This window comes from Ictidomys tridecemlineatus, chromosome 1, assembly GCF_052094955.1.
Source record: "Ictidomys tridecemlineatus isolate mIctTri1 chromosome 1, mIctTri1.hap1, whole genome shotgun sequence".
Lineage (NCBI taxonomy): Eukaryota > Metazoa > Chordata > Mammalia > Rodentia > Sciuridae > Ictidomys > Ictidomys tridecemlineatus.
Window position 1 is genome coordinate 122255723 of NC_135477.1, and position 24505 is coordinate 122280227.

Sequence of the window (24505 nt, forward strand, 5' to 3'; positions counted from 1 at the left end):
TGGATCATATCCCATTTCTTTTACTCACTTAGACTTGTCTTTCAAGTAACTGCTGAAATGCATTTCTCTGAAAAAACTTTTCTGATCCCTAAATCAGTGGGTTTTTAGTACATGTAAGAATCACTGTGTGGGTTGGGGAGTTGTTTAGGGGTAGAGCACTTGCTCAGCATGTGTGAGGCTGTGGGCTTAATACCCAGCAACACACACACACACACACACACACACACACACACACACACATCACTATGTGTTTGGGCTCATCACAAAGCAGATTCCCAGGGAGTTTTGGTTTCTGAGACGCAAAGATTTCTCTAAGATGCTAAAGGCCTTTCTAAGTTGCTGAAGCTGGCCTTAAACTTGCAATCCTCCTGCCTCAGCCTCCTGAGTCATTGTAATTATAGACATGTGCCATTATGCCCAACTAGATTCCAGTTTTGACAAAGTACCATGGAAAGTAAGATTACAACATTAGTGAGTTCTCTTTTATAAACCAAATGAGAGATACACAGAAATTCTCTGTACTATCTTTACAACTTTCCTGTAAATCTAAAATTGCTTGAAGATAAAGTTTATTTAAAAAATCAGATTCCTATGCAAATCAAAACCACAATAAGATATTACCTCATACTGTCAAAAAAAATCTGAGAGAATAACAAGTATTGGTGAGGATGTGAAGAAATTGGAACTTGTGTGCACTGTCAGTGGAAATATAAAATGGAACAGTTCGATGGAAAATCATATGGTGGCCCCTCAAAATATTAAAAATAGAATTATCATGTGGTTCAGCAATTCCAATTCTGGGTATAAATCCAAAAGAATCAAAAGCATGATCTTATACTGACATTTGGATTCCCATGTTGATAGCAGCTTTACTCATGATAGCCAAAGGTAGAAGCAACTCAAACATTCATAGATTGCTGAATATATAAACAAACGAGAGAGAGAGAGAGAGAGAGAAATACTGAAATATTATTCAGCCTTAAAAAGGACAGAAATTCTGACACATGCTACAACATGGATGAAACTTGAAGACATTATGCTAAGATTTATGAACCAGTGACAGTAAGACACTGCATGATCTCACTTATATGAGGTATTTAGAGGAGTGAAGCTCACAGAGACAGAAGGTCAAAGAATGGTTGCCAGGATCTGGTGTGAGGGAATGTCGAGTTGTTTAATGAGTACAGTTTCAGTTTTGCAAGATGAAAAAGTTCTGGGAATTCATTGCATGACAATGTGAATATACTTAACACCATTGACTGTATTTACTGACTTACATAGTTAAGATGGTAAATTTTATATTATGTTCATTTTACTCACAATTAATTTTTTTTCTTTTAAAGCAGATTCCTAGCTGGGCATGGTGGGATACACCTGTAATCTGGGCAACAAGGTGAGATTGTCTCAGAATTTAAAAAAATTATTTTAAAAAAGGAGGCTGGGTTATAGCTCAATGAGAAAGTGCTTGTCTAGCATGCAGAAAGCCCCAGTACCATTTAAAAGAGGGGAAATTCCTGAGTTTAGCTTGTGGTCCTACGGACTGAACCCTGTCACTAAGCTATTTTGAGACAGTGTCTCGCTATGTTGATGAGGCTGGCCTAGAACTTGCAATCCTCCCTCCTCAACCTCCTGGTAGCTGGAATTACAGGGCTGTGCCACCATGCCCAGCTTTCCTTCAGAGTTTTTGACTCAGTGCAGAAATGGAAAAAACGATCCTAAAATTCATATGGAATTGCAGGGGATCCTAAAAGCCAAAACAATTTTGAATAAGAACAAAGTTGGAGGACTCAAACTTTCTGATTCCAAAACTCATTACACAACTACAGTAATCAAAATGGTATAATACTGGCTTAAGGCTAGACATATATCAAGAGAATAGATTTTGAGTCCAGAACTAAATTCATATATCTATGGTCAATAGATTTTTTTTTTTGTACTGAGGATTGAACCCAGGGGCGCTTAGCAACTGAGCCACATCCTTAGGCCCCCCCTCTTTTTTTTTGTATTTTATTAGACACAGGGTCTGGATGAGTTGCTTAGGGCCCGACTGAGTTGCTGAGGCTGGCTTTGAACTTGCGATCCTCCTATCTCAGCTTCCTGAGCCACTGGGATTGATTATAGGCATGTGCCATCACACCTGACTTGGTCTATAGATTTTTGACAAGAATGCCAAGACCATGCACAAGGAAAAGGATTGTTCTTTTTTTCTCTTTTTTTTTTTTTATGGTGCTAAGGATTGAACCCAGGGCCTTGTGAATGCAGGGTAAGCACTCTACCAACTGAGCTATATCCTCAGCCCTAGGCTAGTTCTTTAATAAATGGTTAAGGGACAACTGGAAATCCACACTCAAAACAGTAAAATGAAGCCAGGTGGGGTGGCATATGCCTGTAATCTCAGTGGCTTTGGAGGTTGAGACCAGAGGATCACAAATTCAAAGCTAGCCTCAGTAACAGTGAGGCCCTAAGCAATTCAGTGAGACCCTGTCTCTAAATAAGGTACTAAATAGGGCTGGGGATGTGGCTCAGTGGTCGAGTGCCCCTGAGTTCAATTGCCAGTAACCCCCCAAAAAAACAATAAAATGAAAAGTTTGGACCCCTACCTCACACCCTATAAAATGGGCTTCCAGATAGCTGAACATGTGAAGCTCCATGTCACTTTCCATGTTCCTTACCCTATCTACCTCTTTTTTTTCCCCCCTCTTGGTACCAGGGATTGAACTCAGGGGTACTCAATCACTGAGCCACATCCCCTGCCCTTTTTATTTATATTTTGAGACAGGGTTAACTTAGGACCTGACTAAGTTGCTGAGGGTGGCTTTGAACTTGCAGTCCTCCTGGCTCAGCCTCCCAAATCACTGGGATTATAGGCATGTACCATCATACCCAGCTTTATCCACCTCTTTTATCTGGCTGTTTCATGTGAATCCTTTGGATAGCCTCTGTAATAAATAGGTAATTCCACTTGGCATTCCAGATCATACCATCAGTTTCTTTCCCAGGAGTTGGATTTTTTTTTTGCATGAATATTTTATTTATGTTAAGAAGGCATAGCTACAATAAAAAAGAATATATTTTTTTAGCAGTCTAGCCAGTCATGATGGCACATGGCTATAATCAAGTGACTCAAGAGGTCAAGGCAGGAGGATCACAAATTTGAGGCCAGCCTGGGCAACTTTGTGAGGCTCTGTCTCAAAAAAAAAAAAAAAAAAAGTTCTAGGGATATAACTTAATGATAAAGCATCCCTGAGTCCAATCCCCAGTACAAAAAAAAAAAAAAAAAATCAGGAATCTACATCTGAATTCTTCTATTGGAGATTCCCAGAAAGTCCATCAGCATTCTTATCTGCACTAGACATTTGAAGCACTGCTGAATCTGCTAGGTCATAAGGCCCAAGCAAGAAACCGCTTATACTAGCTTCAGAACCTTCTCTTACTTTGGGTCTGTATTTGTTTCCTATTGCTATGCAATAGATGACCACAAACTTAATGGCTAAAACAAAAACAAACAGAAGCTAATGTGGTGACACACACCATAATCCCAAAGACTCGGGAGGCTGAGGCAGGAGGATCACAAATTGGGCAATTTAACAAGACCCTATCTCAAAACTTAAAAAGAAAGAAAAAAAAAAAGAAACAGAATATATAGCTTAGTGGTAATAAACAAACAAACCAACCAACCCTGGGTATAAACTGGGCATGGTGGTGCACATTTGTAATCTCAGCAGTTCAGGAGGCTGAGGCAGGAGGATTGCAAGTCCAGAGCCAGCCTCAGCAAAAGCGAGGCACTAAGCAACTAAAAAACAAATAAAATACTAAGCAAATAAAACACAAAATAGGGGCTAGGAATGTAGTGCCCCTGAGTTCAACCCCGGTATCCAAAAAAAAAAAAAAACCCCACAACTCTGGGTACAATCTCTCTCTAGTACCACACACATAGGTAAAAAGACATTTTCCATTTTATTTATTAATCTGAAAATCATGTAGGATTCAGAATATATTTTATATATATATATATACACACACACTTCCAACTAGGGTCTGGGGTTGTGGCTCAGTGACAGAGCACTTGCTTCACACAAGTGAGGCACTGGGTTTTATCCTCACTCAGCACCACAAAAAAAATAAATAAATAAACAAAATAATGATATTGTGTCTATGTATAACTAAGAAAAATACTAAAAAAAAAATAACTTCCAACTCAACAACAAAAAGACAGTCCAATTTTTTTTTTTTTTTTTTAAAGGGCAAAAGTTCTGGGGATGTGGCTTAGTAGTAGAGTGCTTACCCAGCACATACAAGGCCCTGGGTTTTGATCCCCAGCACTACCAAAATAACAATAACAATAATAATAAAATCAAATGGGCAAAGGATTTGAATAGATATTTCTCCAAAGAAGACATACAAATGTCCAATAAATACATGGAGATGCTCATCATCATTAGTCACTAAGGAAATTCAAATCAAACCCAAAATGTGTTACCACTTCATACCCACTATAGTAAGGAAAACAACAAGTGTTGGCAAGAACAAATAGGTACTGAAACACTTGCATGTTCCTAATGGAATGTAAAATGATGCAGCTGCTATGAAAAACGGTTTGGTAGTTCCTCAAAAAGTTAAACACAGCCAGGAACAATGGTGCACACGGGTAATTCCAGTGGCTCAGGGGGTTGAGGCAGGAGGATCATGAGTTCAAAGCAAGACTCAGCAACTTAGTGAGACCCTAAGCAACTTAACAAGACCCTGTCTCAAAATAAAACATTAAAAGGGCTGGGGATATGGTTCAGTGGTTAACGTCGCTGGGTTCAAGTACTGGTATCAAAAAAAAAAAAAAAAAAAGAAAGAAAGAAAGAAAAAAAAAGAAAGAAAAAGAAAAGAAAGTTAAACATAGAATTATAATGTAACTCAGCAATTCTATTCCTAGGTATTTACCTGAGAGAACTGAAAACAAAACTCAAACAAACACTTGTATTTGAATGCTCGAACTAGTAATAGTCATAATAGGCAAAAGCAAGAAGCTACCCAAATATCCATCAATGGATGATTGATTGAATAGCATTAAAAAGAACCTTGAAAACATTGTGTTAAGTGAAAGAAGCGAGACACAAACGATCACATAGTGTATGACCTCATTTACACGAAATGTCCAGAACGGGGAAATCCAGAGACAGAAAGCAGGTTGGTGGTAGGCAGGGGCTAGGGAGAAGGGCAAAGGGGAGTGACTTCCCGAGGAGCTTCCCTGAGGGATAGTAAAGATGTCTTAGAACTGACTGGAGCGCTGGGGATATAGCTCAGACAGTAGAGTGCTTGCCTTGCATACACAAGGCCCTGGGTTCAATTCTCAGCACAAAAAAAAAAAAAAAAAAAAAAAGAAAGAAAGCCTTTTGGGGCTGGGGATGTGGCTCACGCCATATGGCCTGGCATGCGTGCGGCCCAGGTTCAATCCTCACCACCATATACAAACAAAGATGTTGTGTCTGCCAAAAACTAACTAAGTAAATAAATATTAAAAAAAAAAAAAGAACTGACTGGAAGTAAGGATTGTGCAACATGGTGAATGTACAAATGGAATGTATACTTTCAAATGACTGGTGTTTTGTTATGTAAATTTTATCTTAGTTTTTTTTTGTTTTGTTTTGTTTTTTAAAGCAGATTCTTTGTACCCCATTTTCAAAGATTTTGACTCAGCACATCCAGCAGGAGGCCCAGAATCTGAGTTTTCAGCATGTACTTGAAATGCCTCTGATGTAGGTAGTTCAGGGACTATGTTTGAGAAACATCACTAAACCATGTAAGTCCTCTTATTAATCTCTTTCCATAATCTGTTTCCTCTTTTTTTCCTAATATACATCATAATTGTAATTTCTTATCCAGAAACTCTTTCTCCCCAGACTGTAAACTCCATGAGGGCAGGGTTTATGTCTTCCTTATTCATCATATCCCTAGCATTTAAAAGAAGTACCTGAACAGTACACATGTTCAGTAGATACTGGGTGAATTGAATGACTGAATTGGATTATCTAGAAGGAAGCAAAGTACAAGTTGAAAGGCACAAGGGGTCCTTGAGCCCAAGAACCTACAGTCTAAATGGTCCAAGATTTAAAAGTCCTTGTTTCCATGACTCTCACTGTATGGGAGTATATCAGCCCACCATGTAGAAATCAGTTGAAACTATGGTTTGAATGGTTCCTCCAAAACTCAAGTTAGAATTTATTTTCTGGTGCTGGAGATCAAACCCAGGACCTCCTGCATGCTAGACAATTGCTGTACCACTGAGCTGAACTCCCATCTGTACTGAAGACTGAACCCAGGGGCCCTTTGCCACTGAGCTACATTCCCAGACCTTTTTATTTTAATTTTGAGTAAGGATCTTGCTAAATTGCTAAGGATCTCACTAAGTCACTGAGGCTAGCCTGAAACTTGGTGATCCTCCTGCCTCAGCCTCCAGAGTTGTTGAGATTACAGGCATGCACCACCACCGTCAGGCCCCAAATTGAAATGTAATTGCCACTGTAACAGTGTTGAGCAGTAGGCCCTTTAAGAGATGATTAGGTCAAAAGTGAGTTTGTTATAACTTCTGACCCTCTTGTCCTCTCTTTCTCTCTCTCATGCATGATCTCTTGCCCTTCCACCAAGTTGTGGTACAGCAAGAAGACCCTTGCTAGATGTAGCCCCTTGATCTTGGACTTCCCAGCTTCGGAACCATGAGCCAAAGAAACTTTTATTTTTTTGTTTGTAATTTTCTCAGCCTGTGGTATTATGTTATAGTAGCAGAAAGCAGATGAAGATAGTTGGAAAGACAGGCCTTGTGCAGTACCCCAAACTGGGCTCCCCTTGGGGAGGCACGTCTAGGAGCTCATGGCCAGACATGGCAGAGCAGTCTTGGTTCTGAGACTCCTGAGGCTGGCTTCCGGGGGGCACAGCTCTGTTGGCATCTCCTAGCCACAAAACTCTAGCCAGGTTTTCCTGGCCTGCCTGGCTGATTCTAGTGACTTTTGGCTGGGTGACCACTCTTACTCTTGGCTGCTTCCACAGTGCCTTAGAGCACATGGTCAGCAAAATGATTTCCCTCACCATTACTGAACTGGCTCTGGGTCAACCCACTGTCGTCTGTGCTGGCTTCTGAGGGCTTGCCAACATTGCAGGAAGCCGATGCAGCCAGGAGGGTGTAGGTGAGATATCCAGGGGACTGCCGAAGCCTCAGACCTTGTCCCCTCACACAAAGTCAGCATTCTGCAATTTTCTCCTCATTGCTCTTAGCCGGTCATCCAGGCCCCCTAGATCTTATCTTATGACCAACCTCTTTGATTTCTCTCCCTTCCCTCTGTGTGTTCTCTGAGGGGCAGAATGAAGTTTTCTAACTCTGCACTGAGTTTATGACTATCAATTAATCCTAAATCAATCAATACTTCCCACCTATGTAAATACACACATGTATACACAGAAGCTACAAAAAATAGGCAGTCAGGGCTGGGGATGTGGCTCAAGCGGTAGCGTGCTCGCCTGGCATGCGTGAGGCCCGGGTTCCATCCTCAGCGCCACATACAAACAAAGATGTTGTGTCCACTGAAAACTAAAAATAAATAAATAAATAAAAAATAGGCAGTCAATAAGCTTCAAAGAAAAAATAGAATCTTTTCTTAATGGTATCATTGGCTAATTGTATGAAATTCTCTCAAAGCCCTTAAATTCTTCCCTTGACATGAAAAAAAAAAAAAAATCAACTCCTTTGAGCATCTACTACAACCACCTGGAAGTGATGCTCAGTGTTTTACATGTTGCCTCATTCAGTTCTCAGGCACCACACACACTGTCTAAAACATGTCCATGCACAGTTTAATAAATAATTATGTCCCACAATAAGTTAAAAAGCACCTATTCATATATCTGTGATGAACATTCCTTTGTTTTTTTTTTTTTTTGGTGTGTGTGTGTGTGTGTGTGTGTGTGTGTGTGTGTGTGTGTGTGTAGTGCTAAGGAGGAGCCTGTGCATGCTAGTCAAGTGATCCACCACAGAGCCCCAGGCCCCTTGCTTTCTTTATACTTTTATTACTTATGTATGCATTCCTAAATGATATAGTTTTGTCTATTTTTGAAATATAAGTGAATGGAATCACACTGTATACGTTATTTGAGTTTTTAAACTTACTCTTATTTTTGTGAAGTTAATAAATTTAGGTTGTTTTATGTATCTGAAGTTAATTGAGGTTTATTGCTGCACATTCCGTGTGTAAAATACCACAAGTGATCTTTCCATTCACAATAGAAGGGATTTGACTTCTATTCCTTTTTTGGACTTTATGAACATTCTTATGCATGAGTTTTGGTGTATTGGGGTTCAAAACCCTAAGGCATATGATTAATACTGGAATCACAATATCAAAGACTATTAGTATCTTAACAGCTTTAATGGACAAGTCCAAAGGTTGTTTTCCAAAGGGGTTGTGATGTTGTGCTTATTCCTCTCATCCTACTGATGAGGAAACCAAGGCTCAGTTCCTTAGTAACTTAGGGTCACTAGTTCAAAGAGGGTAGAGCTGAAAGTATATTAAATCCATCTGATTTCAAAACCTATGCTCTTGACCAACTCACTGTCTACCCTCTTTTAAAAATTAAGTTATATCCAACTGGTATAACTAGGAAGCCAGTAATACCTCAGTAACTTAAATAATAGAAATGCATTTTCCCCCTCACATAATGACCCGAAGAGTGTTTCAGGTCAGCATGCAGCCTTGTTCCATATGGTCATTAGAAATCAAGGATCCTCTACTGCCTTGTTATAGGGGGCATGGTTGAGGTCAGATTGTTGCTATGTCTGAGATCCAGCTGGGAGAGTGTGGGAGTATGAGTAAGGTTTAATGTATGTGTAAGGTATTACAGACATGGCACTCGTAAATGAAGGCTAAAGGCATGTGGTCAAACACGGTGAGCTTAGAATCAAATCAGTCTCAGATATCCAGCCATATTCTCCTCAGCAAGGAGATATTCACTTAGCATGCGCAGAGAAGGTTGGATTTGAAGGAATCTACATAGGGAAGGAATGTGGACCCACAAAGGATGGTGCTATGGGATGGCTTTCCACTGCAAGTGATCTCCATTCTACTCAGGATTGTATGTAAGAGCCTGGGGCCTTAACAACAATACATCTTAAGGGACTTGGTCTGTGGAAATTGTGTTTGCTTACATCCCAATAGTTCTATACAGTGGTCTGTAGGTCTCCTAATGCCAAAGTCATCTTCCACTAGAAGAAGCTGTGCCTGTCTGGGAGGTCTGCATAGGTAAAAGACTGGACAAGATGACATCTAGGTCCTTTCCCAATCTGGGCCTACATTCCAAAGACAAATGGAAATTGTTCTAAAGTGTCTGGCATTCTGAATCAACTTTTTGAATTTTTTTCTGCCTCATGGTAAAGAAAGTACCTCTCTCTGTCAGGCTTATGATCTATCCTGGAACCCCAGGGGAGAAGCTAGAGGGGGCACTGGTGGGAGGGCAAGGTGGTGGGATTGGGTAAGGATCATTTGGATAGATCTCTTTAACTACTCTCAGTCTCAGTTTTCTCATCTGTAAAGTGTGCCTATGTCTGAGAAAGAAGTAGTAATTACCCCTATTTTACAGATGCAGAATCTGAGGCTTGGAGAAGTGAACTTGCCCAGGAATTTGCTATGGAAAGCAGAATCAGGATTCAGGATTCAAGCCCAGACAGTCTGACTCCAGAGTCAGAATTGATAATTACCAAAGTATCATTGTTGGGGTGCTGGAAAGCAGGTGTGTATGTGGGGGGTAGGGTAAACTACTACATTTAATAGAACAACCATTGTTAGATGTTCTCTGGCTTCCCAGTCGTAATTAGAACGAATGTTTTCACATGAAGGAAACATGGTATTTGGGTACAGTGAGGATGAAGAACACTCCACCCCATCTGTCTCCCTCATGGTTGCTTTCTTGGGAGTAAGGCTGTGTTGAAGCTCAATGGTATAGCCTTGCCTAGCCTAGGTAAGGCCCTGGGTTCAATCCCCAGCACCAGGGAGGGCGGCTTGTTCTTTCTAGCGTTCGCAGCCTCTGGCAGGCCCCAAGTAGGGGAACGGCCACATTAACACGGTCTGGGGCACCTGCCCCCCAGCAAGGAAGCCTTGGAGCGGCCTCTCTGCAGGCACTGAAGCTCTGGCCCCCAGCAGCCAAGGTTTGGAGGAGGGAGGAGGGGTGCAGCGGTTGCTACAGTTTATGCTCCTCCAGAGCTTCAGAGCAAGATTTCCCCAAAAAGCCATATTAAATAAATAAAAGGAAATTCAGCAGATGGGAACATGAATCAATGAAAACTCCCATATGAGTGCAAAGATTTATGTCAAAAAACAAAACATCAACATCTGGGAGCTGCCGCGTCTTCTCTTGGCTGCTCGTTTGGAATGGATTCTCGTTGTCGCTTTCCGCCTCTTTCTGGCCCTGGGAGAGGACGAAAAGAAATAAAGAATGAAGCCCATTTTAAAAGAGTCGTTTTTAATCAGAAATGAACGCTGCTTTCCCCCTCAACGCTGGAGGAGACGTGAAGCAGGCACAGGGCTGCGGGCTCAGTCCTGGGAGCGCGGGGAGGGAGCCCTCTGCCGGAGGCTGCCGGGCGCCCCTCCCTGCCCAACCCGGGGTGGCTCCCGGGTGGGATGTCTCCAGATTTCACAGCTGCGGTGGCAGCGGCAGCACCCGTCGCACTGCACCGCACTGGCAAGGCGGCGCCTGGTTGGTCACGTGGACGGGAGCCCAAACCAGGCAACTCTGGCCACCTCTACAGGCAGTTGCCACTGGAGAGAGCACGGAGAGCACGTCTGACCAGGACAAAGGTATACCTAGGTTCCTCCAGTCTGGAGGATAAGCATCAGCGACAAGTAGCAAAGCTGGAATGTGCACCAAAGATGGAAGTCCGCACTTAATTCTTAGACCCGGTGCAGGAATTAAGAAGGTAGATGTTGGGCCCTAACGGGTGGGTTCAAATCCCAACTACGTTAGCACCATCTGTGTGATCCAGAGCAAGTTTACCTTCCCAAGTCAGGATTTTCCTCACCTGTAAAATGGGAATAATAGCACCAAAAAAGTGAAAAGTAACTGAGAAAACATGCATGCAAAGTACTTAGCACAGTGCACATATACATAAAATTGAGTAAATTTTAACTAGTATCATTCAAAAAAAAAAAAAAAAGGCTCTGCATAACCTGTGCTCCCAGCTCTGCAACCTTCTAGAGGCCACTGAATTCCTCCATTATAGGGTTCTAGTCACATAAGCCTTGTTTTCCATCCAGCAGACTCAGTACTTTCAGCCTCAGGACTTTTGCACATTCCCTCTGCCTGAAAGATTTTTTTCACCTTCTGCTTCAACCAAGCCTCTGTGTGTTTGTGTTTTGCTGGGGATTGAACCCAGGGCCTCTTACATGCTAGGCAAGTACTCTAATACTGAGCTACATCCCTAACCTACAGCCTATCCTTTCTTTGGGCCTACATTACTTGTTACATGGTGTGGCAAATTCCTTCCAATTCTTTCCTCCCCCAAAAGTGATCCTCCTGTTCTATGCTGTCACAGCAGCAGGTTTCTCCTTACTTGCAAGTTTCCCAGTTGAAATGTAGCATTGGTTTTGTTAAGCGATTAATGTCTTTCACCCTTTGGACAGTTCACCAGGCTAGGAGCTCAGTCTGTTGCATTTGCTGTGGTATCTCCAGCTTCTAGGACATCGAGGGACCTAGGCCCTCCACTTATGGGGAGTAACTAGAGTGGATGATGGGACTCTGAGGCCGAATGAATCCTGAGTCTTCTATATTGTTTCACCACTTCCTTCCAATAAACAAGTATTAAGATCATCCATATACCAAGTCCTATGCTGGACACAAGGGACATAGATTTAATGGAGCTTATCATCCAAAGGCAACGACAGATATGTAAACAGAGGACTAAACAGATGGGATAGAGATGGCAGTCAGGGTGTGTGTGTGGAATGGGGGTTGTTATTCCTGCAAGGCCAGGGCCCTAGGGTTCAGATCATGTAAGTGAATAAAACTGAGTGCTTTCCCTGCATTATCTTACTAAAATTCAACAATTAGACTCATTGTTGAATTACCACCCCTTCAGTATCTCCATTTTTTTGTTTGTTTATTTTTGTGTTGCTGGGGATTGAACCCATGGCCTTGGTCATATAAGGCAAGCACTCTACCAATTGAGCTATATCCCCAGCCCTTCATCATCCCTGCACTACAGAGGAGACAGAGAAGTTAACTGACTCACCTAGGACCACAAAGACAGTAATGGCAAAGGCAGGATGCACAGGCACATTCTGACTCAGAGTCAGAGCGCTGAACTATTTGGCAGGGCAGCCTCCCTGCCCCACTCCCCATCTCTGTGCTGGTGGGAGGAGAGCACTGCCCTCCAAGATTCCTGTTGCAGAAATGTCTCCACCTGGGAGCAGAGAGCAGGCCAGTAGAGCAGGGCTGCTGGGCCCTAGAAAGCTGTACACTCTACACGTGGGACTTGGTGATGAATGTTCACAAGGGTGCAAAGGGGATCTGTAATAGCTCAGCTAAAAACAGGAGTGCTTCTGGCCTCCAGAAGTGCACCAAAACCCCAGCACTTGAGGGAGGCCCCAGCCTGAGCCTGGCACAATGCCCTGAGGATGCAGCTCACACTTTTCACACACTCTTGAAGCACTGAAGATCCTGCGACATCTCTCACCACCCCGTTGTTTTAGATTGGATTCCCATCCTCCATGTGCCTCTAATGGCAGCTCTGCCTGCCCTCCTGAGTCCCAAGAGTCAGCCAGCACAGGACTTGGGGGCTTACAGGAGCACTGCTCTTTGGAGTCTTTTCTCCTGAGGCCTGACTAAGGTCAGGTTCCTTCGAGAATTTGATGAGACCATCCATCTTTTTCAGGCCTCCTACCCTCAATTCTCTTGGGGAAAGGTGCATCTTCCCTCAGTATCTGGAGAATTCTGACAGGTGGATATGAGATCTCAGCAGAACATCTAAGGGAAAAGGCTAGCAGGGGATCTAGGACTAAAACTCAGGAAAGAGGACAAGGTAAGGCTAATCATTGTTACCACCGATTGAGTTCTTTCTGTGCGCTGGACATTGTGCCAACTAAGCACTTTATATGTACCTCAATTCACAGAGGAGGAATTAAGGCTCACAAATTCAAGTAACTTTCCCAAGTTTACACAATCAGAAAGTAGTGGAAGATTCAAATACAGGCCATTAGGATTCTAGAACCTAAGTTCTTAACCACTATATTCTTATTTAAGAGTCAAAAAAAAAAAAACAAAACAAAAGGGAGCTTCAGAAAAGAGCAAAGAACTGAAATGTGATGCTTGCGCTAGGGGTCAGAAGAAGGAAGAAGCAATAACAGAGACAGAAAAATGATCAGATGGTAAACAAACAAGCAAGATGCAGTACAAGGGAAACTGCAGAGGAGACTCCAGCCCTGACGCAAGAGGGTGATTTTTAATAGGACCTGGTGACTAGCTGGGTGTGGGAGTATCTGACACCTTTGGGGTGTCTGTGCAGATCACAAGAAATCCACAAGGAAGGAAGGAAGGAAAGAAGGAAGGAGAGGGAGAGGGAGAGAGAGACAGATTGCTCAATTTGTTGACTCCTGAGTCTCTAGTTCTAGTTTTTCCTGGCTGCCAGCTCTATCCTGATCGTGGGGTTCATTAGATATCCCCCCTGCTACCCTGGTATCCTGGTAAAGCTTTTCAAAAGCTATCCTCAATGAGTTTCTAGCATTTGCAGTGAGAGTCAAAACTAATGTGGGCGTGGAAGGGACACAGGGGAATTGAGTCACCCCTCTTTCTTGCCTGGATGGCTTAGAGAATTGATACAATAGAAAACGAAGGAGCAGGATGATGAGGTTCTGTATGTAAAATTTAAGGAGTTGAGTCAAGTGCTCTGGATCCAAAGGCCCACTGGGGATTAATGAGGTGAGCTTTGATGATCTTGTGACCCTGCATCAGAAGAACAAGGATAAAAGCTGGGAGACATGGATGAAGAGCAAGGAAGTTGTATAGAACTGGGAAGCAGAATGTGTGTTGACTAAGAAATCTGGTGGTAGACAGAAATGAACAGAATAGGAGCAGAAAAGGGCAGGAGGATCAAGTAAAGAGCTTCTCACCTAAGATAAGTAAGCCCTGGTCTATTTCATAGGCAGAAAGAAAAAAATATCTAGTAAAGAGATGTATGCTTTAGCATGAGGAAAAGGATAATAATAGCAACAAGGTTCTACAAAAGACAGGAAGGGAATGGGCCTGAGAATAAACAGGGTTTGACCTTAGAAGAAGGGGAAGACTCAGACCTCTCCAACTGAGTCCATGTCCTTGTCATTTCCTCGAAGCCATAATCAGGCCTTATGTTTATTTGTATAGTATATGACTAACATCAGAGTATGCTCATAGCGCCTCTCAAGTTAGTCCTCATCTATCATCAGCATCACATGCAGCTACTATTCATTGACAGCACTGTTCCATCTTACAGATGAGAAAACTGAGGGAACTATTATAATTAACTTGACCAAGATAACCTGGCTGGTCTTTAGGAGAGCTACGTTGGATGTGAGACACGCCAGTTTCAGAGCCTCTGCCCTTCTGCCTCCTGACATTTTCAAAGGGTTGACAATGGTTGCCTCTGGGGAGCAGAACTAGAGACTGGAGAGCAGGGAGCCGAAGTCTGCTGGGTTTGATATAAACCTTTAGTACTATTTGACTTCTTACTGGAGTAGTAGCTCTTTCAATGACCTTCTATGCCCTCCCCTACATTATCTTTTCATTGGTAATGAAAAGATAATTTAAATTTTATATATCTTTTCATCTGAGGGGTCAAATCTACTGAACTTGGCATGCTCCCTGATCCCTACCAGCAGGCTCTTCCTTAACACATTGCACACTTAAATAGAAATTGTTTGACCGTCTGACCAAGCCCATGTCCAGATCCCTGCCAGGTAGCAGGTTTTCTACATGTCCTTTTAAAAATAAATGAAACAAAACAAAACATTTGTATAAAGGAATTTGCATTCCTATATAAAAAAAAAATCCCCACTAATAAAAAAACATCTAAAGAACCCAAGTCAGTGCTGAGGTGATGACCAAGCCTTCTCAATGATGAAGGTGAAGCCACTGGCCTAGAAGAGACAGTGAAAATGAAGACTTTCTCTCTCCAATCTGTCCCCCACACAGTAGCCAAAGTCCTTTCTTTGTTCCTCTGGCCTGGTTACTCCTCTGCTAAAACCCTTCCTAGGTGTTCCTTGCCCTCTGACCAAGTCCAGACAACTCTAGGGCCTTATGACCTGGCCCCATACGGCTTCAGATGAAAGGAGTGTCAACTATTCTATGCCCCCAACCCCTCATGCCAACTCTGACCCCCTATAACCACAGTAATTGTTTTTTTTTTGTTTGTTTTGTTTTGTTTTTTTAATCAGAGATTGAACTCAGGGGCACTTGACCACTGAGCCGCATCCTCAGCCCTATTTTGTACTTTATTTTAGAGACAGGATCTCACAGTCTTAGCTCAGCACCTTGCTTTTGCTGAGGCTGGCTTTAAACTTGAGATCCTCCTGTCTCAGCTGCCCTAGCCACTGGGATTACAGGTGTGTGTCACCACGCCTGGCTCACAGTGATCTTAAGTTGTGCTTTCTTTGCGAAGCTGTGTTTTCTGTGTCTCCCTGGGACTTTGCATCAGCTATTTCCTTTTCCTGTACTGTACCTTCCCTTCATCATCACCTGGCTAGTTCCTAATCCTCACCATTCAGGTTGGTCATTGTAGATGCAGCTGCTTCGGAGTCTTCCCAACTTCCATGCCTAGGTCTGGGTCTCTCCTTGTTCGAATAGTGCTGTGTGTGTGTGTGTATGTGTGTGTGTGTGTGTGTGTGTGTGTGTGTGTGAGAGAGAGAGAGAGAGAGAGAGAGATTATTTTGGGTACTGGGGATTGAACCCAGGGGCACTCTACCACTGAGCCACATCCCAGTCTTTTTTGTATTTTATTCTGAGGCAGGGCCTAGCTAAGTTGCTGAGACTGGCTTTAAATTCAAGATCCTTCTGTCTCAGCCTCCTGAGTTGCTGGGATTACAGGTGTGTGCCACCGTGCCCAACTCCAATAGCACCTGTACATTCCCCACACTGTAGAAGTTGGTGGTATCCAAAGAACCAACTTCCCACCTTATGTCTTTCACTCTCACTTTGATTCTGAACTGGCCTTGTAAACTGCTATAACAACAGAGTACAGAAGTGATGCCATATTGGTTCTAGGCTTAAGCTTTAAGGAGCCTGGCAGCTTCCACTTTGGTAATTTCGGAAGCTCTGAGCCATCCCATAAGTTCTGCTACCCAGCTGGAGAGGCCATGTAGAGCAGAGAGGCCCTGAGACTATATGGAGAGAAAATGAGGCCCTGTCTTTCCAGTGCACCACTTATCTACATACAACTCCTGCTTCTGCTGCCATCTGACTGCAACCTCTTAAGACCCCAAGAGAGACTAGCAGAATTGCCCAGCTGAGCCCAGTCAACTTGCAGAACTGTGAGAGATTAATAAAATGATTGTTGCACTATTTATTGTGTTGCAATAAATAAATAAAACACCATTCTGTATTTTAATTGCCTACTGACTTTGCCCCACTACACTATTTTCTCTGTGAGGGCAGGGACCACAGCCATTTTTAAAGTTGTTATACATTCAGAACACTCTAATACTGAATTAAGCTCTCATATACTTGATTAACGAAAATTAAGAATGTCTACAAAAACGAAAGCAATAACAAAAGTCTAGAACATTCACTGTATACAGAGTAGCATGAGTATTTATCACAAGAGGTGATTAAATGGGTACCTTGACAATAGGTTCCCAGTGTAAGATAGCTTACCTTTGAAGAGGAATTGAATCAACCTGACTCTGTGCCACAATCCAACCACAGTTTGGGGAATAGAAGAGAATGGCTGATGGTTTGGAACCTGGGCGGTTCAGGCAAATCCAAAGCTCAAGGAAACAAAGTTGCCTTTCCTGACAGTGCTCCTGTTATGCCAGTGAGGAGGCCAGCTGCCCCTGACATCTATCCCTTGTTCTCTGGCAACAAGATGCCATAACGCCATTTTATACATGGCAACAAGCACCTTACACATGTGTCTTCTCAGATCCTCTCCTTCAAAACCTTTTAACTAGCTTCAAACAGAGAGAACACTCAATAACGTGTGGATGTGGAGTGAAGACATTTCCATTCAAATCAGTAAATCCCATAATTGGGCTCTGGTACATGTGGCTATATCACTATCAGCACAAGGTATCTGGTCGTCAACAGGCATTGCTTGAACATATTCTGTGGACTGAGTTTATGTCAGCCCCATATAGGACACAAAATGGGAAAATGCTATCTCTGCCCTGGAGAACTGGGGAGACTAGACTTACACAAATGAGGTAATTAAATAACAGGACAACATGTAATTACTGCTAAACCATGTAGTAAGAAATTAAGTGCTACAAGAAATGGGAAAAGCAGAAAGCAGGGAGGTCTCAAAAAGTTGAGGATTGGGCTGACCCTTGGAAAAGAAAGCCAAGTACAGACAGGTTGAAAGGAAGGGCATCGAAGTCCCAGGAAGAACACAGCTGAACCAGAGCACTTGTTGAGGCAGCCAACACAAGGAATATGAAAGGTAACTGCCCCAAATTTCAAATCAAGTTATTTCTGAATAGTTCTCCAATATTCAAACTCCTGGACCTTTATTCACAGTTTTTCTGCTTACAATTATTTTTTCTCATCTCTATCTCATAAATTCTTACTTATATTTAAAGACCCAGCTCAAATGCAATCACTTTTCTGAATCTTTCCATGGTACATCCCACAACCCATTGCTCATGCTTCTATTACAATGTTATCTAATACATTTGCCTACTCACCTCCTCCACAACCATAATAGCAATTTACATTGATTGGGCTATTATTACGTGCCAGGAACTATGCTAAACTTTTATTTTATTTAAGCCTCACAACAATTGCATGAGGTATTACTTTCTCTATTTTATAGATGAAGAAGAAGAGGCTTGGTGTGATTAAGGAACCTGCACAATATAATAAAGCTAGAAAATGAGAAAGCTGGGAATCAAACTCAGATTTGTGGGACTCCATCATCCACTCTAATCCACTGGACCATGTATTCCTGAAGGTCACAGAAGCTCCTTATTCAACTGATTTCTCAGATCCTAGAATGGCAGCTGACTTTTGGCTCAAAAACTGTTTAAAAAATGAATACAAATTTCGTACCACATGCCTGGGTTTAAAAGTAGTTAAGTTCAATACTCTCTCACCCTAGAGACTTACACTCACTGAAAAGGGGGAAGAGGACAAGAAGTCTAAGTCTGAATATCTTATATTTTAATTTGAGCTCTTTTATTTAATGGATTCAAATATAGTGAAAGGACAGCTATTTCTCTCAAAAGAACACACTTAACATTGGCTGGGTCTGCAGACAAGGGCTCTGATTAACAGGGCGTGTGGCTGGCTGCTCTTGGGATTTTGAAAGGAGCAAATCAGAGTCTCAGCCTGTTAAACCATGAAGAACCAGGGGAGACTATTCCACCTGACCCCATCGTGGTACACAGACTGAGGCCCTGATAAGGGAAGGAGTCGGCCTTAGGCTACACAGTGCGACAAAGCTGAGCCACAGTTAGAATCTAAGAATTGAAACCCTGCCTGGTGCATTTCTCAAGGCCTACGGTGGGGTCGGGGCCTGGCATCGCTAAACGATGGCCTCGAGCGGGAAGCTGGGACTGCTAGCTTCTTCTGTGGGGCCCTAAGGCTCTTCTCCTCCGGCCTAGATCCACTTGGCCTCCTTAAGCCTCTGGGCCTGGGGAGTCTTTTCCTCTTCGGCGGCTCCGCGGTGTCTACAAGGTCCTCTTGCTCCACCGCAGTCGTTCCAGCCCTGCCACAATGGCCACCTGCGATCCCCGGGTCGGCGCGCTGTCCTCTCTCCAGTGGGGGTAGCAAATGACAGCTCTTTCCAGGGTCTATACCCCCATGCCCTTGTCGCGGTTCACCTCCCGACTGGCCCCAGATACGCCCACATCCTCCACTTCCTCTCGCTGAGGGCCGTCCTTCCGGTGGAGCTCTTTTCTAATTGGCGAGCTCAAGAGTCGCGTGGGGATTTCCCCACTTGGGACACCACAGCGGCCTCTCTAGCGGCTGTCCCATGGTTTGGCCTGGCTTTTTCGGCTGCGCGGTCTCTATGGTGCTGGCGACATGTGGCGACTGACGGGTCTCCTGGGCCGAGGTAAGGGGCAGCCCGTCTGCTAGCGCCCAAAGGCCGCAGAGACTCTGAATTGGAGGGAAGGGGCGCAAGGAAACTGCCAAAGCGACAGTGGGCGGGGCTAGACTGGAGGAAGGCGGGGCCTTAAGGAGGCGGGGCTACGTCTAAGAAGTCAGGTGATGTTGGAATTTGAGTTGTGCAGCAAAGTGAGAAGAAGGTGGAGCTTAGACCCAAGGAAATGGGTGGAGCTCTAGGAAGGGGAGGAGTCAATGAAAGAACTAGAGGCTGTGGAGTAGTGAAACCAATGAACAAAGGAGAGATTTAGAGACTCCAAATGTGGATATGTGGCCATAGAGCAAAGGTTGTCACCCATAGAAGGCATTAGAATCGCCTGGGTGAACTTTTTCAGAGTGTAGATGCTCATCCTGAGAGCCTTCTTTTTTGGTTCTGGGGTGGCACCTTAGAATCCCCACTAGGCTAAAGATTTCCATGAGAACCAGTGCAAGGGCTGGGGATGTGGCTAGTGGTAGACTGCTTGTTTAATATGGATGAAGGCCTGAATACAATCACCAGCATGCAAAAAAAAAAAAGAAAAAGAAAGAAAAGAAAAGGGAAAAAAAAAAGAAATAAGAAAACACTGTAGAGGCAGATGCCAGTGATTCCTGTGTTTCCTGAGATAATACTTTGTTGGGGCCACTTGGCTTCCGTCTTGTTCCTGTTGAAGTAACTGATCCTTGTTGCTCTGCACAGCACTTCCCCGTCTGTTGGGACCTCACCTCCGGGGTGTGACCCCCAAGACCAACAGCTCAGATGTGCCTCAAGCGACCTCCTCCACCTTGCTGGTCCCTTTGCCCAACCTTGACAGGTGAGACACTGCCATTCTGTCACCCATCTTCTCCTCTGGCCTTCCTTTGCCCCCGTTTTGGACAGAACTTGATAGTTTCTAATTATATCATCTAGGGCAGGCCACCATGGTCCGAGTACAAGCAGGGGCCCAAAGTCCCATGGATGGAAGAATGTCTTCCAGTGGATGTCTGCTCGTGTCTCCCCAAATACCCTGTGGGATGCCATCTCATGGGTAAGGCATCCCCAATCCTGTCCTTTACCTTCAGCTTGGATGAGAATGATCCTGCATGGAAGAGTAGCCAGGTCTAGAAAGGAGAGCAAGGCCATCATTGTGTCTACACAATGAGGAACTCATGACACTGGAGTATATTTATGGAGGTAGTGTCACACCCTGTACCCTTGGTGTGTACTTAGCCCTCATTTTATTCAGTAAACATTTATCTAAAACCTCTGAGCCAGGCATTTTTTCTTGGCACTAGGGGACGTAGCAGAGAACAAGGTAGATGTAATTCTTGCTTTCATGGAGCTTACAGTAAATAATAATAAATATCATTACATACTAATGTAAACTATTATACATGTGTTATTTTGTTTAACATCATTGCAAAAATCTTACACAAAGAAAAATGTAATTTTTTTTTTTTTTTTTGGTATTGGGGATTGAACCCAGGGGTCCTTTACCATCAACCTCCCTTCCCAGCCCTTTTAATTTTTTGTTTTGAGACACTATCTCACTAAGTTGCTGAAACTGCCTTGAATTTACAATTCTTCTGTCTCAGCCTTCCAAGTCACTGTATTTACTCCCGATTTAACTCTGGAGTTCAGGCTGTATCACTTCAGCTACTATGACTTGTAAAAGTACCTACTACAGAATCTAGAAAGTTAGGTGCTCCGTAGTAAACACTAAGTATAATAGGGAAGAACCTTTGTCTTTGGGGCAAATTTTCAGGTAGAGGTTCAGCTTATAAGGTATTGTGAATGAAGTTGACACATGTATCACTTGTGTCTATCACATCCCATCCCCACTACTTTCATGCTATGCATTTAGGCAATTGACCTGACCTCTTTGAGCCTCATTTTTTTAAAATATTTTTTTTTAGATGTTGATGTACCTTTATTTTGTTCTTTATTTATATGTGGTGCTGGTAACACAGGTAACCCAGTGCCTAGGCAAGCGCTCTACCACTGAGCCATAACCCCAGCCCCTCATTTTTTTTTTTTTTTTAACCTGTAAATTGGTGTCATCAGCTGAGTCTGGAATATTTCTATGATGGGATACCATTCTCTGGGTTTTTACAGACTAGGGCCATATACCCTAGAGAGGAGAACGTTTTTCCATTTTGTCAAAGATCTGAGCACTAGTAAAGTTCCACACCAAGTCCTTTTGTGAACTAGGCCTGGATTCCAGAGGGCCTTGTATCATCGCTGGGCTCTGTACTACTGTCCATATGAAAGGGCCTACATACAAGCTGTCCCCAATGCGATGGATACTTGTCCCTTTCTTCACAGTACTGCTGCCTTCTTTTTCTTCTGAACTTAGTTCATACATCACCCCCATAGGAAGGCTTTTCGTGACTCCTTATCAGGCTTTCCTCTTACATTCTTTGTAACCTCACAATTTGTTTTGTTTTTGGCATCTAGCATAATTGCAAGTTATTGTATTTCTTTTTCTCTATTCTTGGGTTATACAAGATATAAGCTTCCCCAGGTAGAGGTAGGTCTGTCTTATTTGCCATCATATGCACAGTACCTATTGCAACAAACAAGTGTTTGGGCATCCCTCCCTGAGCATGACAGGGGTAGAGACAGGGAAAACCAAGCAGGCACTGGGTTAAGAGGTAGCTCAGGTCTTTTGCTGACCTGTCAGAGAAAGAGACACCTTCCACAAGCCTGCAGCTGGAAATATGCATCATTTCCAACTTACTGCATCATCTTTTTGCTTACCTAGATTTTCTTTGTTCAGTTACTAATTGTGCATTTATTTAGTGTGCATTTATTAGGCCCATACGATAGCTTAGCACTGTGCTGGGAACCAGGGATACATTGGTGAGCAAAGCATGTACAGTCCCTGCCTTTGTTATGCTAACAGAAGCAACAGACCTTATAGATGAGTAATTGTAGTGATGCTTATTAAGTACAAGAGGAAAAGTTTGCATGTTGTGAGCAGGGGAGCTGCCCAGTGGGAGTCGGGAAAGGCTTCCCGAGGAAATGATGGGGGAGCTGAAGGCCAGCTCTGAAGGAGATGACTGGTGGGGGACCATGTCCTGATGTGCTCTTTCCCAGGGCACTCTGGCTGTGCTGGCACTGCAGCTGGCGAGGCAGATTCACTTCCAGGCATCCCTGCCAGCAGGACCTCGACGAGCAGAACGCTGCTCTTGGCGCAGTCCCCTGGATCATTTCCTCTCTTCTCCCTGGTGGCACCCGCACTCTTGTGAGTTCTCAGTCCTGGAGCAGGAGGGCTAGGCTGGGAGTTTCTCTAGGCCAGGAAGCTCTCTGGACACACCTCAGGAAAAGAGCCATCGGCAGCTCCTTGCCTTTCCTATCTGAAGTCAGAGGAAGGGGAATGTGGGGAAGTTCTGTCCACCCAGGGTGTGGGCCACACCTGCCCTTCTGTGTCCCTCCCTGTCCTCCCATCACCTCCCATGGAGCTCCCAAGTCCAGAGTCCTTTAGAATCCTGGGTGTGGCTTCCTGCCTGACCCTCAGCAAGTTAGGTGATTCTCCGGTCAATCATTCTGTCACTCATCCATGAAGTGAATCTTTATTGAGTATGTGTTATGTGCCATGGTACAGAAGCCATATAGCCTAGTGGTTGAGGCTCTGAAGTCAGATTATAAGGGTTCACGCCCCAGTTCTATGCATATAGCCCTGTGTCCCTGAACAAGCCACTTTTTACTTTCCCATGTTTCAGTTTCTTTCTTTAGAAAATGGTGTAATAATAATAAATTCCATTGTAGAGGTTACTTAGGAACACTAAATGAGCTAATATATGTCAAGGACTTAGACCAATGCCTAGCATATAATAAGTGCCTGGTAATTATCAGTTTAAATTCTTGCTCTTATTATGCTTATAATCATTACCAACATTGCCATTAAACAAAGTGCTAGGTGCTGGGGCTACACTGTGAATAGGTCAATACTTCCCTGATACTGAAATAATTCAAGCAAAGGAGTGATTTATGCTCCGGATGGAAGATCAGCATAAATGTAGGTCCTGGAGGGAGTCCAGAAAGGAAATGCAGAAGGAAAAATGGGAAGGAGATGTCCCAGGAGTTTCAGAATTCTTCTCTGACCTCTAAAACCTCAGGGAGGACTCTGTCAATCTGAACTATCCCCTCTGACCTGACTATTCTTGCTGACTCTTTCCAGCACTAAGGAGACACGTTCTCCCCGGCCCTGATGGCCCAGTTCCCAGATGTATTGGCCTCAGGGAACCTAGGCTGGGCCAGGAAGAACTCTCGGCTCAGTTCAGAAACTTTTCCTTGCCTAGCTCCTTGAGAACAACTGGTCTTCAGGAGCCTCCTGAGGAAGGTATATTCTCACCTCCTTAAATGGGTAGAGGGTGGCTTAGGGGGAGCTGGGCAGATGGGTGCTTGTTGCTGTATATTGCCAGATAAGGGAATTGTCATTCCTGTGAAGTTTCTTGCTTTCTGGGATGATTCAGTTATTTTTGGACCCTGATGGGTGCTGGACGGAGAGGCTGGGCAGACTGGGAGGGTAGGGGAAGTAGCAGTCTTCTCCCTCACACTGGCTGGGTATCTTTCCCTTACAGGTCCCAGTAAGTTTGATTTCCTGTATGACAGCAGTAGCTTTGAGCCCAAGACAAAGCCAGCCCAGCCTCAGCCCACTTGTGAAAAGAAGGTATTATCTAATTTTGGCCACCTGGATCCTCACAGCATTCTCTGGGGGAAGGGCCATCCCAATGAGCCATCTTCTAATGCATCTGGATATTTCTTCCCCAGGAACAAGATAAGTCAAAACCTCTCCCCCTTGAGGAGGCCGTGATGTCCATTCAGCAGCTCTTCCAGCTCAGTGTTTCCATCGCTTTCAACTTCCTGGGTAACTGGAGAGACCCTGCAGGAGGGTGGGACAATGGAAGGGGTATTTGGTAGGTGGAATACAGTCAGGGTCGGACGGAAGTGGTTTAGACAAGAGATTTAATTTTCTTCCAGGTAGGTAGACCAATCTAGCACCTGTTCAGTGATGTCAGGGATCCATTCATGTTCACATGTGCTCTGACATTCTTAAAACTATCTCTCATCCTGAGGTTCAGTTTGGCTACTCTGGCTGCTACTTTCTGATCCATGGATTAAGTTACTGGAAGGGGGAAGGTAGGAAAAGCTGAAGGACCACTCCTTCCCTTTAAGGACATGACCTTGTAGGGAGTTGTATGAGCCAGAGTATAGGCCACACCTGTC

At 43.7% G+C, this 24505-nt stretch overlaps 1 protein-coding gene and 2 long non-coding RNA genes across 5 annotated transcripts in view; 2 read left to right on the plus strand and 1 right to left on the minus strand.

Annotated features, from left to right (window-relative positions):
- Positions 1 to 1094: 1094 nt before the first annotated feature.
- Positions 1095 to 10477, plus strand: LOC120885354 (uncharacterized). Its single transcript, XR_005727922.2, has 3 exons — positions 1095 to 1393; positions 5653 to 5791; positions 9616 to 10477. It is a non-coding gene; the product is annotated as an uncharacterized LOC120885354 (long non-coding RNA).
- On the minus strand, positions 10323 to 19004 carry LOC106144857 (uncharacterized). The gene is made up of 2 exons (XR_001229732.4): positions 16870 to 19004; positions 10323 to 15845 (listed from the first exon to the last, which is right to left on the minus strand). It is a non-coding gene; the product is annotated as an uncharacterized LOC106144857 (long non-coding RNA).
- A 103-nt stretch (positions 19005 to 19107) lies between these two features.
- Positions 19108 to 24505, plus strand: part of Dele1 (DAP3 binding cell death enhancer 1) — a 40218-nt gene continuing 34820 nt past the window's right edge. For all 3 annotated transcript variants that reach the window (XR_013437872.1, XR_013437869.1, XM_005324236.5), the window contains exons 1-7: positions 19108 to 19267; positions 19994 to 20108; positions 20204 to 20321; positions 22373 to 22520; positions 23457 to 23618; positions 23860 to 23948; positions 24050 to 24146. Coding sequence is in view for 1 of the 3 variants with exons in the window: in XM_005324236.5 (XP_005324293.2) it covers positions 19237 to 19267; positions 19994 to 20108; positions 20204 to 20321; positions 22373 to 22520; positions 23457 to 23618; positions 23860 to 23948; positions 24050 to 24146 (760 nt within the window). In the remaining 2 variants the exon portion in view is untranslated. The remainder of the gene's footprint in view (positions 19268 to 19993; positions 20109 to 20203; positions 20322 to 22372; positions 22521 to 23456; positions 23619 to 23859; positions 23949 to 24049; positions 24147 to 24505) is intronic.